At 40.4% G+C, this 21769-nt stretch overlaps 1 protein-coding gene across 2 annotated transcripts in view; it reads right to left on the bottom strand.

The window, feature by feature from the left end:
• The window catches only part of arrb2a (arrestin, beta 2a), a 31641-nt gene extending 11264 nt beyond the window's left edge, over window positions 1-20377 (bottom strand). For both annotated transcript variants that reach the window (XM_033642097.2, XM_033642107.2), the window contains exons 1-7: window positions 20183-20377; window positions 9600-9630; window positions 6003-6063; window positions 4917-4961; window positions 4341-4438; window positions 3330-3428; window positions 363-422 (exon numbers count right to left, since the gene is read on the bottom strand). In XM_033642097.2, coding sequence (XP_033497988.1) covers window positions 363-422; window positions 3330-3428; window positions 4341-4438; window positions 4917-4961; window positions 6003-6063; window positions 9600-9630; window positions 20183-20205 — 417 coding nt within the window. In that variant the 5' untranslated portion in view covers window positions 20206-20377. The remainder of the gene's footprint in view (window positions 1-362; window positions 423-3329; window positions 3429-4340; window positions 4439-4916; window positions 4962-6002; window positions 6064-9599; window positions 9631-20182) is intronic.
• Window positions 20378-21769: the final 1392 nt, after the last annotated feature.

Raw genomic sequence — 21769 nt, 5'->3', positions numbered from 1 at the left:
GTAAACCTGCTGAAACACACCTGAGGACACACCTTTATATTTTATAACTGTTTTATTTATTCTGATCTGTGTCACAGATTGAGCAGGTCGAATTCATCCTGTCTGTTTACACTGAACCTTTGACCCAAACTGAAACCTCCTACAGACTGAGAGATTTTGTCTGTCTTATAGGTTTAGCTCAGGCACAAAAATGAAAATTAAAATGACAGGTGATATAAAAGCTTTAAGAGGAGACTGAACAGGAAGTCAACGTGACTAAGATGAAAACTAAATACACAGGTCATGGTGTATTCAGCTCAAGGAAATACTTAATCACTGTGTGTGTGTGTGTGTGTGTGTGTATGTGTGTGTGTGTACGTTACCTTCCCAGTGTCCTCTGGGCCGGGCTGTAAAGTGACTGAACACGGAAGGTTCTGAGGAATCTGAATCAGCAGAGACACAAACAAAAACAATACAATCAGTGCTTCATATCTGAATTTCTGAAATACAGACACTTCATTCATTCATTCATTCATTCAAAAACCTACTGAATGTAATTTATTAAAACTCAACAGTTTAATGTTGTGATGATGCAGATTTCTCTGCAATCAGAGGTTTGAACATGCAGCTGTGAGGTCAAGCCGATGGCGTCACGTTGTTAATTTTTTCAGTGAGAAGTGCGATCACGACTCTGATGAGATCATCAACATCCTAAAAGCTGCTTCAGCACACAGACAAACCACTGAGGGCTTCACACACCGAGCAGGACTTTAGTCTGTCTGCAGGAACGTGAAGCTCTGTCAGTCTCATTTACAGGATTTACTCAGAGCAACTCTGAGGAAGTGTTTTAAATAAAAGCCCCGTCACTTATCAGTTCACTGTCACATTTTTCCAGGAACTTAACATTTAATGGGCCCTTTATTTGTATTCAAATCCACCTGCTGCCAAAACAGGAAACAACAGCACAGAGTCATCTGTCTGTCTGTCGTAGAAACACCGAAACATTTTCCCACTGCTTCATAAACTCCTGACAACATCTGTGTGACTGATTACACCAAACATTTTACAGGAGACGATGTTCATCGATGATGCTCAGAGTGCTTCACATTAAAAGCATTTTACTGAGCTGACTTTTACTATGAAGAATTCACAGGAAATACAGTCAGGGTTCCCACACCTTTCATGGACAAAACTTTACCAGGATTTAAAAGGACCTATAACAAATTTAAAAAAAGTCTTGCAAACCTGCCGAATGTTTTTTTAAACATCAGATTCAAACATAATTCCAGCTTGTTGGCACACAGGAAGGGGAGAGATGGACTACGAGCAAAACATCTTAATCCATGCGTCGGAGTCCTGCAGCAGGTCAGGTACCCGACAGGTAACACACAACATGCTGTGTAACAGGTAAAAATATGTATTTATACATAAATTCACAGGTAAAAATTAACTCCGCGCAGGCCGGCAGCAGGTGGGGACAAAAATCTATTGGTTTATTCTTCAGAAAAAAATAATACAAAGTAAAAAGCTGTGCAGTATATGGGTAATATTCTAACATCTAAATCTCTGTTATCAAGCTGCGGTTCGTTCCATTCTGAAAGTCAGTGACACCAATGTAACCTTTGGGGTTGCGGGTGCAGGTTTTCAAAAATGGACCCGTGCAGGACTCTGCCATGCTCTACTTTATAACCGCACTGGTAGCGTCAAAGCCAGTGACTAACACCCCGATTTGGGAGTGAGTGAGTGAGTTTGTAACAGTGGGGGCGGATTTAGTGATTCTCTAACTGGGACACTGACGTGTGTAAAAGGAAAGAGGCCCACTCCAAACTTATTTGCTGAGGTGAAACTATTAACCATTAATGTAAAACTCTTAAAACTGTGCAGTAAAAATTCTGCATTCCAATATTTACTTAAACTGAAGACTGAGAAACAAACAGCATCATCATCAGCCCTGTGTACTTCATTTACTGCACTTCTGTTCAATGTGTAGCTTTTATATTTCATATAAAACTGATTTTAATTGTTAGATTTTTGTTAAGGTAACTGCAGACCGACAATGTGTTTCCTCTGTGGTAGTACTACACAGTGAGTAAGTAGTGTGCCAGGGTACAACGACTCAGAACAGCAACACCATTAAATATTTTTCATCTCTAAACATCATCTTAAATCTGCAGCTGTGTGGTGAGTTGTTCAGGACACAAAGAGGCTCAGTGTCGACTGTGAGGTTGTTTAGATGAGCAGCAACACCACAGACCGAACAATCTGTTCATTACAAACAGGCATGTTCTAAAACGACAACAAATTCCATAACTTTTCCAGGTTTTCCAGGACAGTGTGAACACTATGCTCTTGTGCTTCAACATGTTAAGACGGATTACAGAAGAAATCATACGACAGACGGACTGATGTGTTCGTGCTGAGGAGTTTCAGACATGATGAATAAAACAGCCGTCACTTATTCATATGTCAGCGGACTGATGTGCGTCACCTTCACTGATCCTTAGACAGCCGTGGAAACACAAACAACAATGAGCTGAAGGAACCTTTTAGTTCCTGGGACTGAAAAGTTGGTGGAAACTCGACTTTAGTTCCTGTTTCCTCTGGTTGAAACGCACATTTACTTCCTGTGGTGGAAACAGCCTGAATTTCTTCTTTAGTATAACTTCATCAAATCAAACAGGAGACAAAGGTTTGTTTCTGTCTGTCTACGTCTAAGTCGAGTACAGTCAGACCTCGAGGCTGGACACAAGCTGCAGCAGCCCGAGGACGCTGTCTGACCACCCGTCTGTCCGGACCTGTAGCTGAGGGCACAGCCTGCTAAAGCTAAAGTCACAGTGACGCAGACCTCCTGTCTGTCTCTGTAAGCTGAAACCATTTCCCTCAGTGGAAACAAAGCTTTGATTTACTTTAATTTCACAGATAAGAAACAATAAATTGTGAAGACAATAAAGCCTCCACACACTGTGTGTGATTTATCCTGGCTGAAATATGAGCAGAGGAAATCTCTGCTAGCTGCTAGGCTAATTTATACAATGTAAAATGTATAACAAGTGTTTGTCTGTGAATGCTGCGAGTTATAGTGAAGCTGATTTGTGTCTGAAACTGTCTCTATTAAGCCATGTTTAACCTGTGTTTAATGTGTGTTTGAATCAACTAAACTTTACAGCACTTCACAGAAACATCCACCGCCTACTAGTGTTTTGGAGGTGTAACTGCAGAGTGACACAGACACACCACCACACAGGTACAAATGCTCACATCAGTGTAGGCCACGTGTGCAGGCTCTGCTGCACAAGTTTTTATCTCCTTTAAACTGTAGAGAGACATGTCGAGGACAGGCAGGGACTCACAGTGAAGTAGAAGGGGTGTGCATGTTGGCCCAGTTTCTTCAGCAGCCTCTCCTGCAGCCGACTGTTGGGTTTCTTCTCCTCAGGCACCGGAGGGAAAGCCTGAGGAGACAGAGGGACGGAGACACGGGGACAGAGGAGACAGTATTTAGCCTGCAGACATCTGATTAACCTTACAGTGAAACCTGGAAACAACTACAGAGGTGTAGTCGGAGGTGTGTGAGGTGTAGTCGGAGGTGTGTGAGGTGTAGTCGGAGGTGTGTGAGGTGTGTGAGGTGTGTGAGGTGTAGTCGGAGGTGTGTGAGGTGTGTGAGGTGTAGTCGGAGGTGTGTGAGGTGTAGTCGGAGGTGTGTGAGGTGTGTGAGGTGTAGTCGGAGGCGTGTGAGGTGTGTGAGGTGTAGTCGGAGGTGTGTGAGGTGTGTGAGGTGTAGTCGGAGGCGTGTGAGGTGTGTGAGGTGTAGTCGGAGGTGTGTGAGGTGTAGTCGGAGGCGTGTGAGGTGTGTGAGGTGTAGTCGGAGGTGTGTGAGGTGTCGGAGGTGTGTGAGGTGTAGTCGGAGGGGTGTGAAGTGTGTGAAGTGTGTGAGGTGTGTGAGGTGTAGTCGGAGGTGTGTGAAGTGTGTGAGGTGTGTGAGGTGTAGTCGGAGGTGTGTGAAGTGTGTGAGGTGTAGTCGGAGGTGTGTGAGGTGTAGTCGGAGGTGTGTGAGGTGTCGGAGGTGTGTGAGGTGTAGTCGGAGGTGTGTGAGGTGTCGGAGGTGTGTGAGGTGTAGTCGGAGGTGTGTGAGGTGTGTGAGGTGTACTCGGAGGTGTGTGAGGTGTGTGAGGTGTGTGAGGTGTAGTCGGAGGTGTGTGAGGTGTGTGAGGTGTAGTCGGAGGTGTGTGAGGTGTGTGAGGTGTAGTCGGAGGTGTGTGAGGTGTGTGAGGTGTGTGAGGTGTAGTTGGAGGTGTGTGAGGTGTGTGAGGTGTAGTCGGAGGTGTGTGAGGTGTGTGAGGTGTAGTCGGAGGTGGAGCTCTGACCTGGAAGGTGGAGATGTAGAGATCCTTCCTGAAGGACAGACCCAGGACGTCCAGGTCCTCACGGCCGTAACGAAATGCACAGGTGAGTGTGACGAAGACTACAGGGAGGAAGAGGAGCAGTGTTACCTGCTGCTTCATCTTTAGGAAACTCTTTATCTAATACTCTAGTGTTCTGAGTAAGGTTATTGTTCTGATATTTTCTTCATCTCTGTGTCCGTCTCTGTTTCATTGTTTCCTGTTGATCTCATTATAACACATTTATTTTATTTTTGCTTTTTAAAACCATTTGAATTCATTCAGTTTATCTGAGCAGCAGCTTTCACACACTAATTAATAAACTCTGGATGAATCCATCATTTAAAAACTGACTAGATTTATTCATCAGAAAGACTTTTAACAACACGTCTAAAATAAACGCCACATATGATAAAATAAATCCATCATCAAGCTTTGACACATATTTAACAGCAGACATAATAAATCTATGATGAGATGTGAACACACTTTAACTGAGGTAAGAGTTCAGACTGCTGCAGCTGTGACTGCAGGCTCCTTCCTAACAGGAAGTTGTCGTACCTTTCCTGTCCTTCAGGTACTCGGGGTCGACGAGGATCACTCCATCTGTCAGCAGGAAGAACACAGACGGACACACAGACAGACAGATCATCACAAACCTGCCTCCAACAAACTTCACGTGACAGTTTCTGCTGTGACAGATTCATAAACACAAACTCTGCTCAGGTGACTTTCATATAGGGCTGCCACGATTAGTCGACTAATCGATGACTAATCAACTATTAAAATAATCGGTGACTATTTTAGTAGTCGACTAATCGGTTTGAGTCATTTTTCATAGAAAAGTACTATAAAAGTACTCCAAAATACTCTTATTGCAGCCTCTTACATTCAGATATTGGCAGCTTTACACACTCTCCCGTGACAGTGAACTAAAACTCTTTGGCGTGAGTATGAAACAAGACATTAGATGACATAATTTTGGGATTTGGGCGAGACAGACGGACATTTTTCAACATTTTAACACCTTTTTCCATGAAATGATTAGTCGACTAAACAAAGAAATAATCGACAGATTAGTCAACAATGAAAATAATCGTTAGTGGCAGCCCTACTTTCATAATCAACTCTTATTATTATTTATCATTAACGACATCATCATCAGGTTTATTTGGAATAAACAGACCAATTACTGTCGAGAAATTAGTCAAAAAATCATCATAACAAAGAAAACAAATAATAAATGAAATAAAATAAATAATTGTGATTTCATAATAAACGATTAATTACTCAGATAATAAAAATGAATGAAAACAAACAAATAGCGAATTAAATAAAATAAGGTATTATTAAGAATTACTATTATTACTGTCATTCTTAAAAAATTAAACAATAATAACAACAAATGAAACAGTAACGGGAAAATAAATGAAATAAACATAAAAATAACAATAATAACAACACGGATACCTCGTTCATTAAAATAAGGGAGAAAGAAATAATAATAAAAATGTATTTTTAAAAAATAAAACAAATACCAAAGACAAACACGTCACCTGAACAAACATGACGACATCTGCAACTTTTGACTTCACGAATATTAAAGAACATTTGAATGTGAACGTAGAAAGAGAGGAGGCGACTCACCCACTGGGTCCACGTGGTCCAGGTGATCCACAAAGTCTCTCTTTCCCAGGTAAACTGTCACCTGCACACATTAGAATTATTATTACTGTCTCTATACATCAGCTGTGATCACAATAATGCATACTTATAAAGATGTCACATCATCGGCCCTGTTTATATATTGTGCATCCCTACTTGTAGCCGTGAGTGTTGTTGCTATGGGTAACAGTATGACATCAACAAGTCGAGTTTAATGACATGAATCTTTTAATATGATATTAAAAATCATGCTGGTATTACGCCAATCGGAGGTCACTAAAATTAATATTGCCTCGGTGTGTGAATATGCAAAAACGATGTCGGACTCCGTAGTTTTCTCTGGACCCCTCCCAAATCTGACCAGTGATGACATGTTTAGCCGCATGTCATCATTTAACCGCTGGCTGTCCAGGTGGTGTCCAGCAAACGATGTGGGTTTCGTTAATAATTGGCAAACTTTCTGGGGAAAACCTGGTCTTATTAGGAGAGACGGCATTCACCCCACTTTGGATGGAGCTGCTCTCATTTCTAGGAACCTGGCAAATTTTATTAGTAATTTAAATCCCTGACAACCCAGAGTTGAGACCAGGACTCAGAGTCACAGTCCTATACGCTTCTCTGAGCTTCTAGTTCAGTTACCCAGCCATAGTTTTCATAGTTTTATACAAACGGTGTCTGTCCCCCGACCACCTAAATTATTTAAATCTAAAATTAAACAAAGAGGAGTTGTGCATAACAACCTCATAAAAATTAAAACCTCTTCTGTGACAGAAAGACAAAACAGGAGAATTAAATGCGGACTGTTAAATATCAGGTCTCTATTGTCTAAAGCAGTGTTAGTAAACGAATTAATATCAGATAATCATATTGATTTACTCAGTCTCACAGAAACCTGGCTGTGTCAAGATGAATATGTTAGTCTAAATGAGTCCACTCCTCCCAGTCATAATAATACCCACATTCCTCGAGGCAGCGGCCGAGGAGGGGGAGTTGCAGCCATTTTTAACTCTAGTCTGTTAATCAGCCCTAAACCTGAACTAGATTATAATTCATTTGAAAGCCTCGTTCTTAGTGCTTTACATCCGACCTGGAAAACCTCGCAGCCACTTTTATTTGTTATAGTGTACCGTGCTCCTGGCCCGTATTCTGAATTTGTATCTGAATTCTCAGAGTTTTTATCCAGTTTAGTTCTTAAATCAGATAAAGTTATTGTTTATTTCTCCAGGATAATAATTTATTTGAGGAATTTCAGTCAGGATTTAGAGTGCATCATAGCACTGAGACAACTCTAGTTAAAATTACAAATGACCTTCTGATTGCTTCAGACAAAGGACTCGTCTCTGTACTTGTTTTATTAGATCTTAGTGCGGAGTTTGACACAATTGACCATCAAATTCTACTGCAGAGACTGGATCACTTAATTGGCCTAAAAGGTTCAGCACTAAGCTGGTTTAAATCTTATTTATCTGATCGTTTTCAGTTTGTTGACGTTCATAATGAATCATCCTTATGTACAAAAGTTTGTTTTGGAGTTCCGCAAGGTTCTGTGCTCGGACCAATCCTATTTACTCTATATATGCTTCCTTTAGGTAACATCATTAGAAATCACTCTATAAATTTCCATTGTTATGCGGATGATACACAGTTGTATTTATCGATGAAGCCAGAAGAAAGTAATCAATTAACTAAACTCCATAACTGCCTTAAAGACATAAAAACCTGGATGAGCACCAATTTCCTGATGTTAAATTCAGACAAAACTGAAGTTATTGTTCTTGGCCCCAAACAACTCAGAGACTCTTTATCTGATGACATAGTTTCTCTAGATGGCATTGCTCTGGCCTCTAGCACTACCGTAAGAAACCTCGGAGTAACATTTGATCAAGATTTGTCTTTTAATTCTCATTTAAAACAAACCTCACGGACTGCATTTTTTCATCTGCGTAATATTGCGAAAATTAGGCCTATCCTGACCCGAAAAGATGCAGAAAAATTGGTCCACGCTTTTGTTACCTCAAGGCTGGATTACTGTAACTCTCTATTATCAGGTAGCTCTAGTAAGTCCTTAAAACTCTCCAGCTAATTCAGAATGCAGCAGCTCGTGTACTAACAGGAACTAAGAAACGAGATCATATTTCTCCTGTTTTAGCTTCTCTGCACTGGCTCCCTGTAAAATCCAGAATTGAATTTAAAATCCTACTGTTAACTTATAAAGCTCTAAATGGTCAAGCTCCGTCATATCTTAGAGAGCTCATAGTGCCATATTATCCCACCAGAACACTGCGCTCTGAGAACGCAGGGTTACTCGTGGTCCCTAAAGTCTCCAAAAGCAGATCAGGAGCCAGAGCCTTCAGCTATCAGGCTCCTCTCCTGTGGAATCATCTTCCTGTTACGGTCCGGGAGGCAGACACCGTCTCCACATTTAAGACTAGACTTAAGACTTTCCTCTTTGATAAAGCTTATAGTTAGGGCTGGCTCAGGCTTGCCCTGTACCAGCCCCTAGTTAGGCTGACTTAGGCCTAGTCTGCCGGAGGACCCCCTATAATACACCGGGCTCCCTCTCTCTCTCCCTCTCTCTCTCTCTCTCTCTCGTATTCTATTACTGCATCTTGCTAACTCGGCCATTCTGGATGTCACTAACTCGGCTTCTTCTCCGGAGCCTTTGTGCTCCACTGTCTCTCAGATTAACTCATATCACAGCGGTGCCTGGACAGCGTGACGTGTGTGGTTGTGCTGCTGCCGTGGTCCTGCCAGATGCCTCCTGCTGCTGCTGCCATCATTAGTCATTAGTCATACTTCTACTGTTATTATACACATATGACTATTGTCACACATGTATACTGTCAGATATTAATACATACTTTCAACATATTGTACCACAGTAGCCAGAACTATAACTATAATATTATTACTTTCATTAATGTTGTTGTAAGCTACTGTCATTACCTGCATCTCTCTCTCTCTCTCTGTCTCATTGTGTCATGCGGATTACTGTTAATTTATCATGCTGATCTGTTCTGTACGACATCTATTGCACGTCTGTCCGTCCTGGAAGAGGGATCCCTCCTCAGTTGCTCTTCCTGAGGTTTCTACCGTTTTTTTGTCCCTGTTAAAGGGTTTTTTTGGGGAGTTTTTCCTGATCAGCTGTGAGGGTCATAAGGACAGAGGGATGTCGTATGCTGTAAAGCCCTGTGAGGCAAATTGTGATTTGTGATATTGGGCTTTATAAATAAAATTGAATTGAATATTATTATGATGGAGATGATGGGACACAGTCACGTCTACGCAGTCGTTCTTTTATCCTGCTGCAGCTCATTTTATGTTTTAATGTGTTTATGTTTCTATTTTAATTCATTGTGTGAAGTTATTTTTGTTCAGAAACAGTTGGTATTGTAAATAAATATTGTCAATGACATCATGAGGAAAACAAAACTGCAGATTTTCATTTTGGAGCTGAAAACTATTAAAATAAATCCACAGATCCAGTTTGAGCCGGAGCATCACTGCTGCTCGGTCTGAACCCTTCGGCCTCAGCTGGTCTCTGTATCTGTATCCATCACCTCAGCAGAGACGACTCACCTTACAGTTGGGGCTCGACTTCTTGAAAACTCTGAGAAGGTTGGAAAGAGGAAGAGGAGGCAGAGAGGGAGGAAGAAGAAGAAGACTCATGTTAGTTTTTACATTTGTCTCAAATCAAACTGACACGTTTCAAACATTTGGTCAAATAATCAGAGGAAATGTCGTCAAACGAGGACGCAGTTTGTTTCAACACAGGCAGGAAGCCCAGGAGGAAGTGGTTTCAGAGAAAGACTGGTCTGTATGATCTGGGTTATTATAGGCTGTCACCACAGAGCTTTAATGGGGGCAGGTGCAAGAGAGCTGCAGTCCATCCTGTACCCAGAACCCCCCCGACACCCACCCACTGTTCAGGCTGCGTTATGTAGTTGGAAACATGTCAGAGGTTCATCAGAGAAAGAGACGATTTAAGGAGGAGAGCGTCAAGAAATGTGTCGTCATTTTGATTCTTCCTGTTTGGGGACGCCAAAACTTTTAATACCTCACTGTTAATAATTAATAAATAAATAAATAAATAAATGTTCCACTGTGAGTAAAGGAAAGAAATGTTTGACTGTGTCGGTCGAGATGCTGTTTCCTTACTTATTAAACCTCAGGATTTAATGTCCGCAGTTACTCTTCTAAATATTTATCTTATGTATGTATTTGAAATGTGCCACAGCTGCACTGCTGACACATCAACGTCCAGAGGTCAGGGGTCAACATGCTTCAGTGAGTCCTCTATCGTCAGTATCGATGATCAGGATCATCACTTTAACCATGACTTCGCCGCTTCATCACAGAGAAACAAAGAAACAGGAAACTCCACCACTGAGTTTCACAGCACAGGTGTGAAATGGTCACTTCCTTCAACAACTGGTGCCACAACACAGGAAGTAACAAACACAGTTCATTTCTCCTCTGTGCGTCTCCAGCTCGACGCCAAAGCAGTTAAAACAAAAACGAGGCGTGGCGTTGGGGAGAATCTGGAAACACAGTCATCTGAAATGTTTTAACAGCCAGTAAACTGTTTACAGCAGAGCGGCGGCTCCAGCTGATGGCTGCTTCCTGTCACAGAGCCTTTCCACACCACCGCCACCAGCGGTATATTTAGATCACTTCAAAGTCCAAATGAAAACTCATTTACAGGTTTGTGTGGCTCCAGTTTTAAGCCCTGTTTATTACTGAGCTGCTGAAACACTGATGAGCTGCAGCACCATGAGCACCATACAGAAACATATCATCTCCATACAGACGACATAATAACTTCATAGGTTGGAGAGAATATCCGGTGGGTAGGGGACAATATAGGTATGAAGTAATATCTTGTATAAAGTAGAGCAGGGGATAATTTACTGTACGCAGGACATAATAACTTGTGGACAGAAAATATCCCATAGGTGCGAGATAATATCCCTTAGGTAGGAGTTAATATATGGCACTTAGGAGATAGTATTTCATAAGTAGGAGATGATGTCTCAAAGGTAGGACGTAATATCTTGTTGGACGGGGACTATATTTATTTATTTATTTTTATTTCATTCATTGAAAAAAAGAAAAAAAAACAATACAATATAAACACAACATTCCCAAATCTGAATGAAAGGGAGCAGAAAGAAGAATAATCTTATTTAATCTGCCCCTTTATCCCAAAAAATCAATTTACAAAGCACTTAAATTAAAACAACAAAATAAACAAAAATAAAATAAAATAGCTGCCAGCCACAACATAAACAGTCACATTCTTTTTGGTTCCCGAGTTACAATTCAATCGATACCATTCAAACATTTATTTTTTATTTTTATTTATTTATTTTTTTATTTATTTTAAATTTATATACTATACCTTTCATGACAATGGGTATGACAGTCAAACATAACTAACATATTTCAATATATTTCCGTAACACTGGCTTTAATTATTCTTTTAAAAGTAATGTTTGACTTGGATTCTTTGGTTTCTTTGTTCAGATTGTTCCATAAACTGATTCCTTTCACAGAAATGCAACGTTCCATCAGTTTAGTTCTGAATCTTGTTTTTTTTAAAGATCTCTGTTCCTTTTAAATTATACTTGCTTTCTCTTTTTTCAAATATTTTCTGAATATTGATTGGTAAAGTTATTTATGGGCTTTAAACATAATTTGCAGAATACTGTAATCTACTAATTCATGAAATTTCAACAATTTTAACTGAAGGAATAATTTATTTGTTGGATCTCTATCGTTTTCTACTGATTATTCTTATAGCTCTTTTTTGTAAAATGAAAATTGACTGAGTATATGTTTTAAAAGCATTTCCCCAAACTTCAACACAGTAGGTCAGATACGGAACAATCATGGTGTTGTATAAAATGTACAATGCTTTATTATCTAATGAATCCTTTATTTTGTGTAACAGAGCAATTGTTTTTGATATTTTTACCTTTGTATAATTTATATGTGATTTCCAACTCAAATTCCTGTATATCTATATCTGTATATATGTTATACTATATCCTGTATGTAGGAGACAATATCTCGTAGGTAGGAGACGATATCCCGTAGGTAGGAGACGATACCTCGTAGGTAGGAGACGATATCCCGTAGGTAGGAGACGATACCTCGTAGGTAGGAGACGATACCTCGTAGGTAGGAGACGATACCTCGTAGGTAGGAGACGATATACCGTAGGTAGGAGACGATATCCCGTAGGTAGGAGACAATATCTCGTAGGTAGGAGACAGGATCTTGTAGGCAGGCAGGAAACAATATCTCGTAGGCAGGAGATGATATCCCGCAGGTATGAGACGATATCTCGTAGGTATGAGACGATATCCCGTAGGTATGAGACGATATCTCGTAGGTATGAGACGATATCCCGTAGGTATGAGACGATATCTCGTAGGTATGAGACGATATCCCGTAGGTATGAGACGATATCCCGTAGGTAGGAGACAATACCTTGTAGGTAGGAGATGATATCTCGTACATAGAAGACATTATCTTGTAGGTTGGAGATGATATCTTGTAGGTATGAGACGATATCTCGTAGGTATGAGACGATATCTCGTATATAGAAGACAATATCTTCTAGGCAGGAGACAATATCTCGTAGGTAGGAGATAGTACTCCATAAGTAAAGAGTTAATTCCCTCTTGCTAGCGATAATATTCTGTTTGTAGGATTTATCGTGTACATAGGAGGTAAAACCCTGCACGTAGGATAGAATATCTCGCAGGAGGTAAACTTCAGTTTCTACCAAAATAACGTTCAAACATTTTGTTTCGTTTGAGTACAAACGGTTCAACAGTCCAGTATTTCTCAGCTGAACTCTTCTGTACAAAAACAGAAAGATTTTTATTCCATTTTATTTTCAGTGTGAAACAGGAAATGACAAATGGATTAAAAAGAAAGTTTAAGTGTTGCTGGGATCCAGTGGGACATGAAGGTGGTCGGAGGTGACCTGAGATGATTCAGGATCTGAAATGTGACGCGGTGTTTTTAAACTCTTGTCGTGAGTGTCACATGTTTATCTCTGAGCCTCCTTTGGATCCACTCCCCCCGCCGTCACTGTGACGGGAGGTTGGACCAGCTCCCGAGGGAACAGAGCTCTTCCAGAAAACAGCCTGCTGCATGTAAACACACTTTAACACCCGCCTGGCTGTGTCCAAAACTTTCCAGCCGGATAAACGTGTGAAGGAGCAGCAGCTGATCCACCTGCAGCGGAACAGTGGCGGTCTGCAGGGACAGACGGGCTGAGGACGCCACCGTCCCCCCGTGACCTGAGGTGATGCAGTCACTTCATGTCTGGACAAGAACCGACTGTTTGTGTCTAAATTTAACTGCTTCATATCCAGCTGTGAGTTCAGTCTTGACTTCAGATGAATGCTTTATTCATTCGTTCATTTAACCTTCAGCATTTAAACAGTTCATCATCAACCACTGTTTTTTATTATTATATAATACAGCATTAAAATCTTTGACAGCAAGGAAACAAAGGTTTGATTTATTCCAGGACTTTATTCTATAATTCCACATTTATATATTATTGACTTATTAATTAATTCTATAGTAATTATTTTTTATGTCATGAGCATATTTATTTCATTTATTCAACTTCCTCTGTGGCTTGTGTTTAATGTCACGCACATGTAATGATCCAGCAGCTGCAGACAGGTTATAATCATGGGACATTAGAAACCTGAAGAACCGGTAACTGTTGACACCGTGTGATGCTACAGACACACAACTCAGCTGATCATTAAACACAGCTGATTAACACAGCTGATCTTTATCAACACAGCTGATCTTTATCAACACAGCTGATCATTAAACACAGCTGATTAACACAGCTGATCTTTATCAACACAGCTGATCTTTATCAACACAGCTGATCATTAAACACAGCTGATTAACACAGCTGATCTTTATCAACACAGCTGATCTTTATCAACACAGCTGATTATTAACACAGCTGATTATTAACACAGCTGATCTTTATCAACACAGCTGATCCTTATCAACACAGCTGATTATTTACACAGCTGATCATTATCAACACAGCTGATTATTAACACAGCTGATCATTATCAACACAGCTGATTATTAACACAGCTGATCATTATCAACACAGCTGATCTTTATCAACACAGCTGATTATTTACACAGCTGATCATTATCAACACAGCTGATTATTAACAGCTGATCTTTATCAACACAGCTGATTATTAACACAGCTGATCTTTATCAACACAGCTGATCATTAACACAGCTGATCGTTATTAACACAGCTGATTGTTATCTTAATTCTTTAGTCTGTAACATTTAATTCATTTAGAACAGAAAATATCTGCATGGTGTTTATTTTTTTCTCCTCCTCTCTGTTTATCATTATTTCCTCTTTTATTATCACCACACACACATTCCTCTGAACTTTGCTCCTTCGGAGCAGTGGCAGTAACGTCGCCTCTAATCTCACCGGCTGTAGGTGGAAATGTTTCTAGAGTTTAAAGTTCAGGACAGTTTTTGTGGACTTAGACAAGATCATTAATCAGTCGACACAAAGCTGCAACTTTATTTAATGATTCATTGTTTCGGTAATTTATCATAATTAAGTAATTTAATTTTAACAAACAAAGATGTGGAGCCAGGTTTCTGTCAGGGAGCAGACACTTTGGGCTTTTTAAGATAATTTGTGACCAAATTTAATACTTAAGATTTTTAGATGAAGCGTCTTTTTCTTATCAAAGTGTTGCAGCTGAGTATAAAGGTCGGAGTGTGTGTGTGTGTGTGTGTGTGTGTGTGTGTGTGTGTGTGTGGTTGGGTTCATTGTGTCCCGACAGGTTAGAGCAGTGTATGAAGTAAAACTAGAGAATCAAGTCCCAAAGTAGTTTAACCTTTAAAGTCTGCTATAGGAACAGTCACCCAGCACCTACTGTGCTATCTGTGCTCACTGTGATGTCATTTCCTGGAGTATCTTCAAATTAGGGCTGGGCGATAAAACAATCTCGAAACAGGATCGCAATAAAATGTATGTTGATGATAAACTAGTCATTTTTTCAGGATATAGACAGATCCAGATCCAAACAGCAGAAGATAACAGAGAGCTGTCAGTCAGTCTGCAGTGTTGGCCATGTGTGTCATTAACTCCAAGTTTGTACCAAGGTGAGGAGGAAGTGAAAGCAGCGTGGACATAGCGAAGGGAGGGGAAAATGAGGAGCAAAGCGGCGGTGAAGCTGAAGAAGAGCTTCAACCAAACCGTGGATTAACAAAAGGTCACACGGCGTCAATAATCTGGACGTGGTTTGGCTACTTGAAAGGTGACGACACAAAGACGGTCTGCAAAGTATGGTTGGTGCCAACCAGGACAGGAAACACAACACATCTTCTCCATCACCTGAGAAGGTGGCGTCCCAGCGACGACACTGAGAGCAAATACAGGAAATATTTCTCTCAAACTGCTCAGCCGCAGCTTTACGATGAGCGCCGCAGGAAGCTGGACATCATTTAGTTTCTTCAGGTGTCAGACGTCATCAGGACACTTTTCAAACTCACAGCGTTATTAAATTTAGGGATGCACGCGATTAAACGTCTCAAAGATTAATCGTCCACCCCCTCAGTAGTCTGCACCAGAATTATCAGTCAGTTAAACCAGTCAGTGTTTTGTTCATGTACAGTCGTGACTCTGCATCATGACAGGTGACTGACAGGTGACTGACAGGTGACTGACAGGTGACCTGGACTCCTCCTCTCTGTTTATTATCATCATCTCTTTTATTCCAGTTTATTCTCTGGAGTTTTATCAGCAGGATTTTATTTAACAGTGATGATGTGTTTAAATTTTATATTTTTGGAACAAGTTGCTCTTTATCTAATCATCATCATCATCACTCAACAGCACCTTCAGCCTCAGTGAAAGTTAAATGTGACGTCTCTGTCGGTGTCTTCACTCTCGTCTCTGCGGCAGAGCTTACAGATGAAATTTATGTGGAAACACTTCTGTTGAGAAATAAACGACTTCATCATGTGAAATAATAACCGACCAATCAGGGCTGAGAGTGGATATTATGGGATGTTAAGAGACTGAGTCTGGTTGACTTATCCATACAACATCATCACGATCATGACGACCACAGCTGACCTCATCCTTCCTGTTTTTATTAACAAGTATAAAATGATTCAGAACAGACAGTTAAAGTTCTTCAAACATTTTTCTGTTTTAGTTTAAAGTTTTTTAAACGTCTTTATCTACAGTCGGGTCGTTAATCTGAACATTTCTGAAGATCATCGTGTGTTCAGTAAATAAAATCGTTCTCCGTGGTTCAGATATTAAAAACATGACGTCATTAACGCAGAGCAGCGAGACGGAGCGTGACGACAGCTCAGAGCTGATACTGATGATTCTCCGTTACGTTTACCGTGTGTGAAACACACATGATGATGTGGTGACACTCAGTCTGCCGCTCAAACAGGTGACATCACAGAAACACGTGTGAACACAGTCAGAGAGTAAAATACTGCTTGTCAAAGTTTCACACGTCACAGTGAACTGAGCTGCATCATATTTACGTTAAATACACAGTTTAAAAAAGGACGGAGCTGTGAGTCTCTGATTTCATAAACACAGCGTCCACCATCTGAAATCACACAGGAAATATCTAACGACAGAAAAACAGCTGCGACCTGATAACGAAGCAACGAGTCAGACGCTCTGAGGAGCCGACTGATTATTATCATTATTATTATTATCATCTGCATCACAACTAGCAACAACCTTAAATTAACATTAATATTCATTGCTGCAGCTTTAAGTGCAGAGGATGAAAAATGAGTCAAGTACGAATAAACAAATAAATGTAGACATCTGAAAATAAAGAAATAAATCTGATGATAAATAACTGAGTATTTGTATCAATGTGTGTTAACAAAATGAAGATAACAGTGTATAGAAATATGGAAATAAATGACTGAATCTGAAAATAAATTAATTAATAAATGTATAAATAAACACAAATAAACGTAACATAAATAAATAAATATATGCGCTAATAAAAATTATTAAAATAAATTTATAAATAAAACTTTACTAAACAGGACTTAATTTTTTTGCTACATTTTGTAGAACTTGATTATTTTCCGTGTTGTGTATTTATTTATCTATTTATCTATGTAGTTATTCATTTATTCCTGTATTTATTGACACATTTATTTTAGTGTCGTCACAAATATAGATTTACTGATACGTAATGATTCTGAATGTTTGGATGCAGCGTCAGCAGCTGTTCATGTTTCCTGCAGTCGTTCTGCTGCCAGCCAAGAAAAAATAAAGTTGTTGTTGCTTTGTAATATTTATCTTTTAATTAAAAATTAATATTTAAAGCTCTCAGTGTTTAATTTTCCCCGTGGTTTTAAAAAATAGTGTCAAATATCAGTATTTTTAGGGACTTGTATTAAAGTTAGTATCTCCAGTATCATGACAACACTATTTATTTATTGATACGTTCGTCATTTTCCGTCCTCCATATTTGGGCTCCTGCAGTGTGACAGGCGTCAGATAAATGTACAACGTTCCCTCGGACTGTTGTCGTGTCAACACTGAGCGATCGCAGCAGCTCCACATGCTGATGGTGGGTTTTTTTTTTTCATTATCTCCAGCTGATCGCTCACACACTTCCTGGCCGATAACAACATCTATACATGCAGCGAGGTTTCTTCAACAGCCTCACTGTTTGTCTTTCCTCCCGCTCGTTTCCTCTCCTCCATGTTTCCCACCTGTTTCCTAACAGGAAGTGAAGTGTGCAGGGACGCAGAGAGGCAGGAAAGTTTGTTTTGAATCACAGTAAATACACGGCGCCGACCGCAGAGTTCAGTCCGACAGTCGACCACTGCCTCCCTCATATCTCTGATAAAAGCAGCAAACAAAGAGGCGTTTGTCCCCGCTGTAACACGTCCGTATGACAAACACGCAGCATGTAAACAGCCTCCGATTAAAGCTGACAGTCAGCACTTCAACCTCACTGTCACTGTTTCATTAAAGCAGCCAATCAGGCGGAGAGCAGAGTGGAAACACTCAGCTGTCTGAGAGTCACACTCCGCTCAAACACCCAGACAACATTTAAAAACCTAGTTCAGAGCTGAGACGTCTGAAACAGGATCTGTGACTCTGAGCAGGAACAACAAAGACACAAACACCACAGCTGATTAACGGAGGGTGAAGGTAAAAAGGAGGCGACTGAAGCTCAAAGACACCTGAACATGTTCAACAAATCGTCGCCATCAGTTGAAAACAAACCCAGTCAGAGGAGTTTCCTGCGTCTAAAACAAACTGCATTCACCTACAGCTGATGAGCAGCTGTGGTACCAGTTTACCTGGAGTCAGTAGCAGCTTATTACGGCTCCTCAGTGAGCGCAGCTGCACCAAACTCCATTAGAAAATATTCAGATTTAAATGTTCCATGTGTTGTCAGCGAGTCCAAACACATCTCTACATGTAGTGATTAGTTAAAACTGGCACTGACGACCTGCATCAAGCGGCATTTTGATCCAATTTTAATCCAATAAAATCACAATCGCACCAAAGTCCATCTGAAATATTCACATTTTAAACATTCGGCGTGTAGTCGATAAGTTAAAACTCAACTCTACATGTTTTATGACACATTCAAGTGTTTAGTTGAAACTAACTTTGATGGAGCAGCTTTTGGATCCAACAAAATCACAATTGCACCAAACTCCAATCCAGAATATTAATATTTTAATAACGCTTGGTGTGTAGTTGACAAGATGAGCAAAACACTACCTGTGCTCTGGAACATTTGAGTGTTTTAAAATCAGCATTGACAACATGCTCCAAGCAGCACACTGATCCACAATCCAAATCACACCAAACTCAGTTCAACAATATTTCAGCTTTAAATGTTCTGTGTGTAGTCGACACAACAAAACACAACTCTACATGTTTTATGAAACATTGAAGAGTTCAGTTGACATCAGCGTTGATAACATTCAGTAATCTAAATGTTAAACTGTCTTGGTGTTATCTGTGTGATAAAACACATCTCCACGAGTTTTATAAAACGTTCAAGTGTTAAGATAAAAACCAAGCAACATCTTGATCCGATAACATCACGATCGCACCAAACTCCATTCGACAATATCTAAATTTCAAAGACGGTGTGTAGTCTGTAAAATAAAACACATCTCTACATGTTTTATGTCACGTATTAGTGTTAAGTGAAATTCGGCGTTGACAATATGCATCAAGCAGCAATTTAATCCAATTTTAATCAAATGAAATCAAGATTGCACCAAACGCCGTGAGATGATATTTACATTTTAAATGTTGTGTGTGTAGTAAGTGAGATAAAACACAGCTGCACGTTTGTTAAACAGTTAAGTGTTTAGTTGAAATCAGCGTTGACACCATCCATAAAGCAGCATTTAATCCATTAAGATCACGAACGAACCAAAGTCCATAACAAAATATTTACATTTTAAATGTTCGGCGTGTGATCGACAAGTTCAAACACAACTTTACATGTTTATGAAACATTTAAGTGTTAGGTTAAATACGGCGTTGCCAACATCCACCAGGCAGCATTGTAATGCAAGAAAATCCCAACTTTAACTGCAGGTTTCCATCAGAGGATTCCGCCCACCGCGGCCGTATTTTGTTGGAAAAGCACCGTGGGAATTCCTGCCTACGACACTGCTTCATATTAAAACACGAGCGGCTGCATATGTAACTTGTGTGTTGGATTAAAACGGCAGCTTTAATGATTTGTTAACTATTTATCTTTTCATAAACAGAGTCACATTAAGCAGATATGTTCATCTGACAGATATGTGAGCGGAGGCTGGAGCACCGTCCTGTCCGCTGGAGACGGTTAGCTAACCCCACCCTGCTGAGCTAACTTCGCCTCCTCCGAGCGAGGTCATCGCATTACAGGCTCCAACATGCCCCGGGGAGCCGCCCGGTGCTCCCCGTGTCCGGGTTTGTCGTGTTTAAATCGGGTAAACCTGCGCTGCGGAGAAAAGCTCCCCCCGCCCGGGCCAGCAGCAGCTCGGCTAGCGTTAGCAAAGTGCGTGATGCTAACTAGCTGTTAGCCGCTGTAGCTTAGCCATCCTACCTGGTGCCCGCCTTGTCCCCCATCTCCTCGGCAGGCGGACGGCACGATGATCCCGACTAAATGAGCCCGGTCCCGGTGATGTGTCGACTGTAGAGACGGTGTGTTTGTTCAGGCGGCTCGGTTCATCCGTCCATCCACATCGGCGCACTGCTAACTAGTTAGTATGCTAATTTAATTTAGCGCCGCCTCGGCTCCTCTGGCTTCCGCAAAGGCAGGATCTGTGTGTGTGTGTGTGTGTGTGTGTGTTGCAGATCACACGTTGCGCAACGCAGAGTCTCTCCAGCAAACATGACAACATGAAGCTGCAACATCAGTCAACTAATCGATTCTTCTGTCGACAGAATATTAATCAGCAACTCTTGATTATAAATTAATCTTTTAAATCTTTTCTTTGTCACCAACATGTTAGGATGATGACTTTCATTATTCATATTATGGATTAGGGGAGACTGGGGTTGGTTGGCACACAGCTGTGTTCTGGCGGGGCCTCAGTCAGACCGAATCTAATGGCCCCTGACTGACAGGGCCCCTGACTGAGGAATATTAGAACATTAAGATTTTTTAATGCAACAGAAAATTATTTACCTGCCATAATTAATAGAAGAGTTTATTTACAATGTGTCAGATCAAATTTATTTATGAGGCACATTTATAAATGTATGCGATAAAATAAATAATAAAGACAAAGCAAAACGTGTGAGAAATAACATCAAACGCCAAAACATGCACAAATAAACAAGTGAAAAAGAAAACAGAGCACAGAATAGTGAGATCTGATAATAAAGTATGAGGATTAAACACAAACCTGAGGGACGATCAAAGACCTGAGAAAACGTGTCTTCAGCTTAGATTTAAACGCGTCTACAGACGAACGCTTCACTGAAAAGAGTAACGTTAAACAAAGCTCTGAGGTGGTTACTGTGAGATAAGTATAGCATAGCTTAGCAACAGCTAGCTGGCTACTTTAGCTAGCTTTCTTGTGAACATTATTGCTATCTGAGTGTCATTTGTTGGTGTGCCGTTTGTAGATGAACTTATCATCTAGCATTACAAAGCAATCAACATCAGATGCACAATGCAGTGTAGCTTAGTTACAGCTAGCTGGCTAACCCTTAGCTGGCTGCTTGCTAACGTTATTGCGAGCAAAATACTATCTAAGTGACAATGTTCGTTAGCTAGCTCGCTGTTTGCTAATCATTTAATCATCTAATGCTACGGAACAACCAACATCAGATCAACACAGTGTAGCCCAGTATCAGCTATTTGGCTACCTTAGCTTGCTTTCTCGACAACATTATTGCCCGCAAAATACTATGAATGTAGTTAGTTAGCTTTCTGTTTGTGAATTATTTTTATCTGCTAACATTACGCAGCAACCAGTTCAATACAACGCAGCTTAGCTACAGCTAAAAGGCTAAACTTAGCGTGCTGCTTGTTAACATTATCGTTAGCAAAATACTATGTAAGTGGATTGTCAGTTGGCAAGTTTGCTAAATTACTTTATCAGCTAACTTTACGAAGTAACCAACATTAGGTCAATACAGTGTAGCTTAGTTACAGCTAGCTGTCTCATCTTAGCTTGCTTTC

Source organism: Epinephelus lanceolatus, chromosome 11 (genome assembly GCF_041903045.1).
Source record: "Epinephelus lanceolatus isolate andai-2023 chromosome 11, ASM4190304v1, whole genome shotgun sequence".
Taxonomy (NCBI): domain Eukaryota; kingdom Metazoa; phylum Chordata; class Actinopteri; order Perciformes; family Serranidae; genus Epinephelus; species Epinephelus lanceolatus.
Note: the sequence above shows the minus strand (reverse complement) of the source record. Positions and strands in the feature narration are given on the sequence as shown.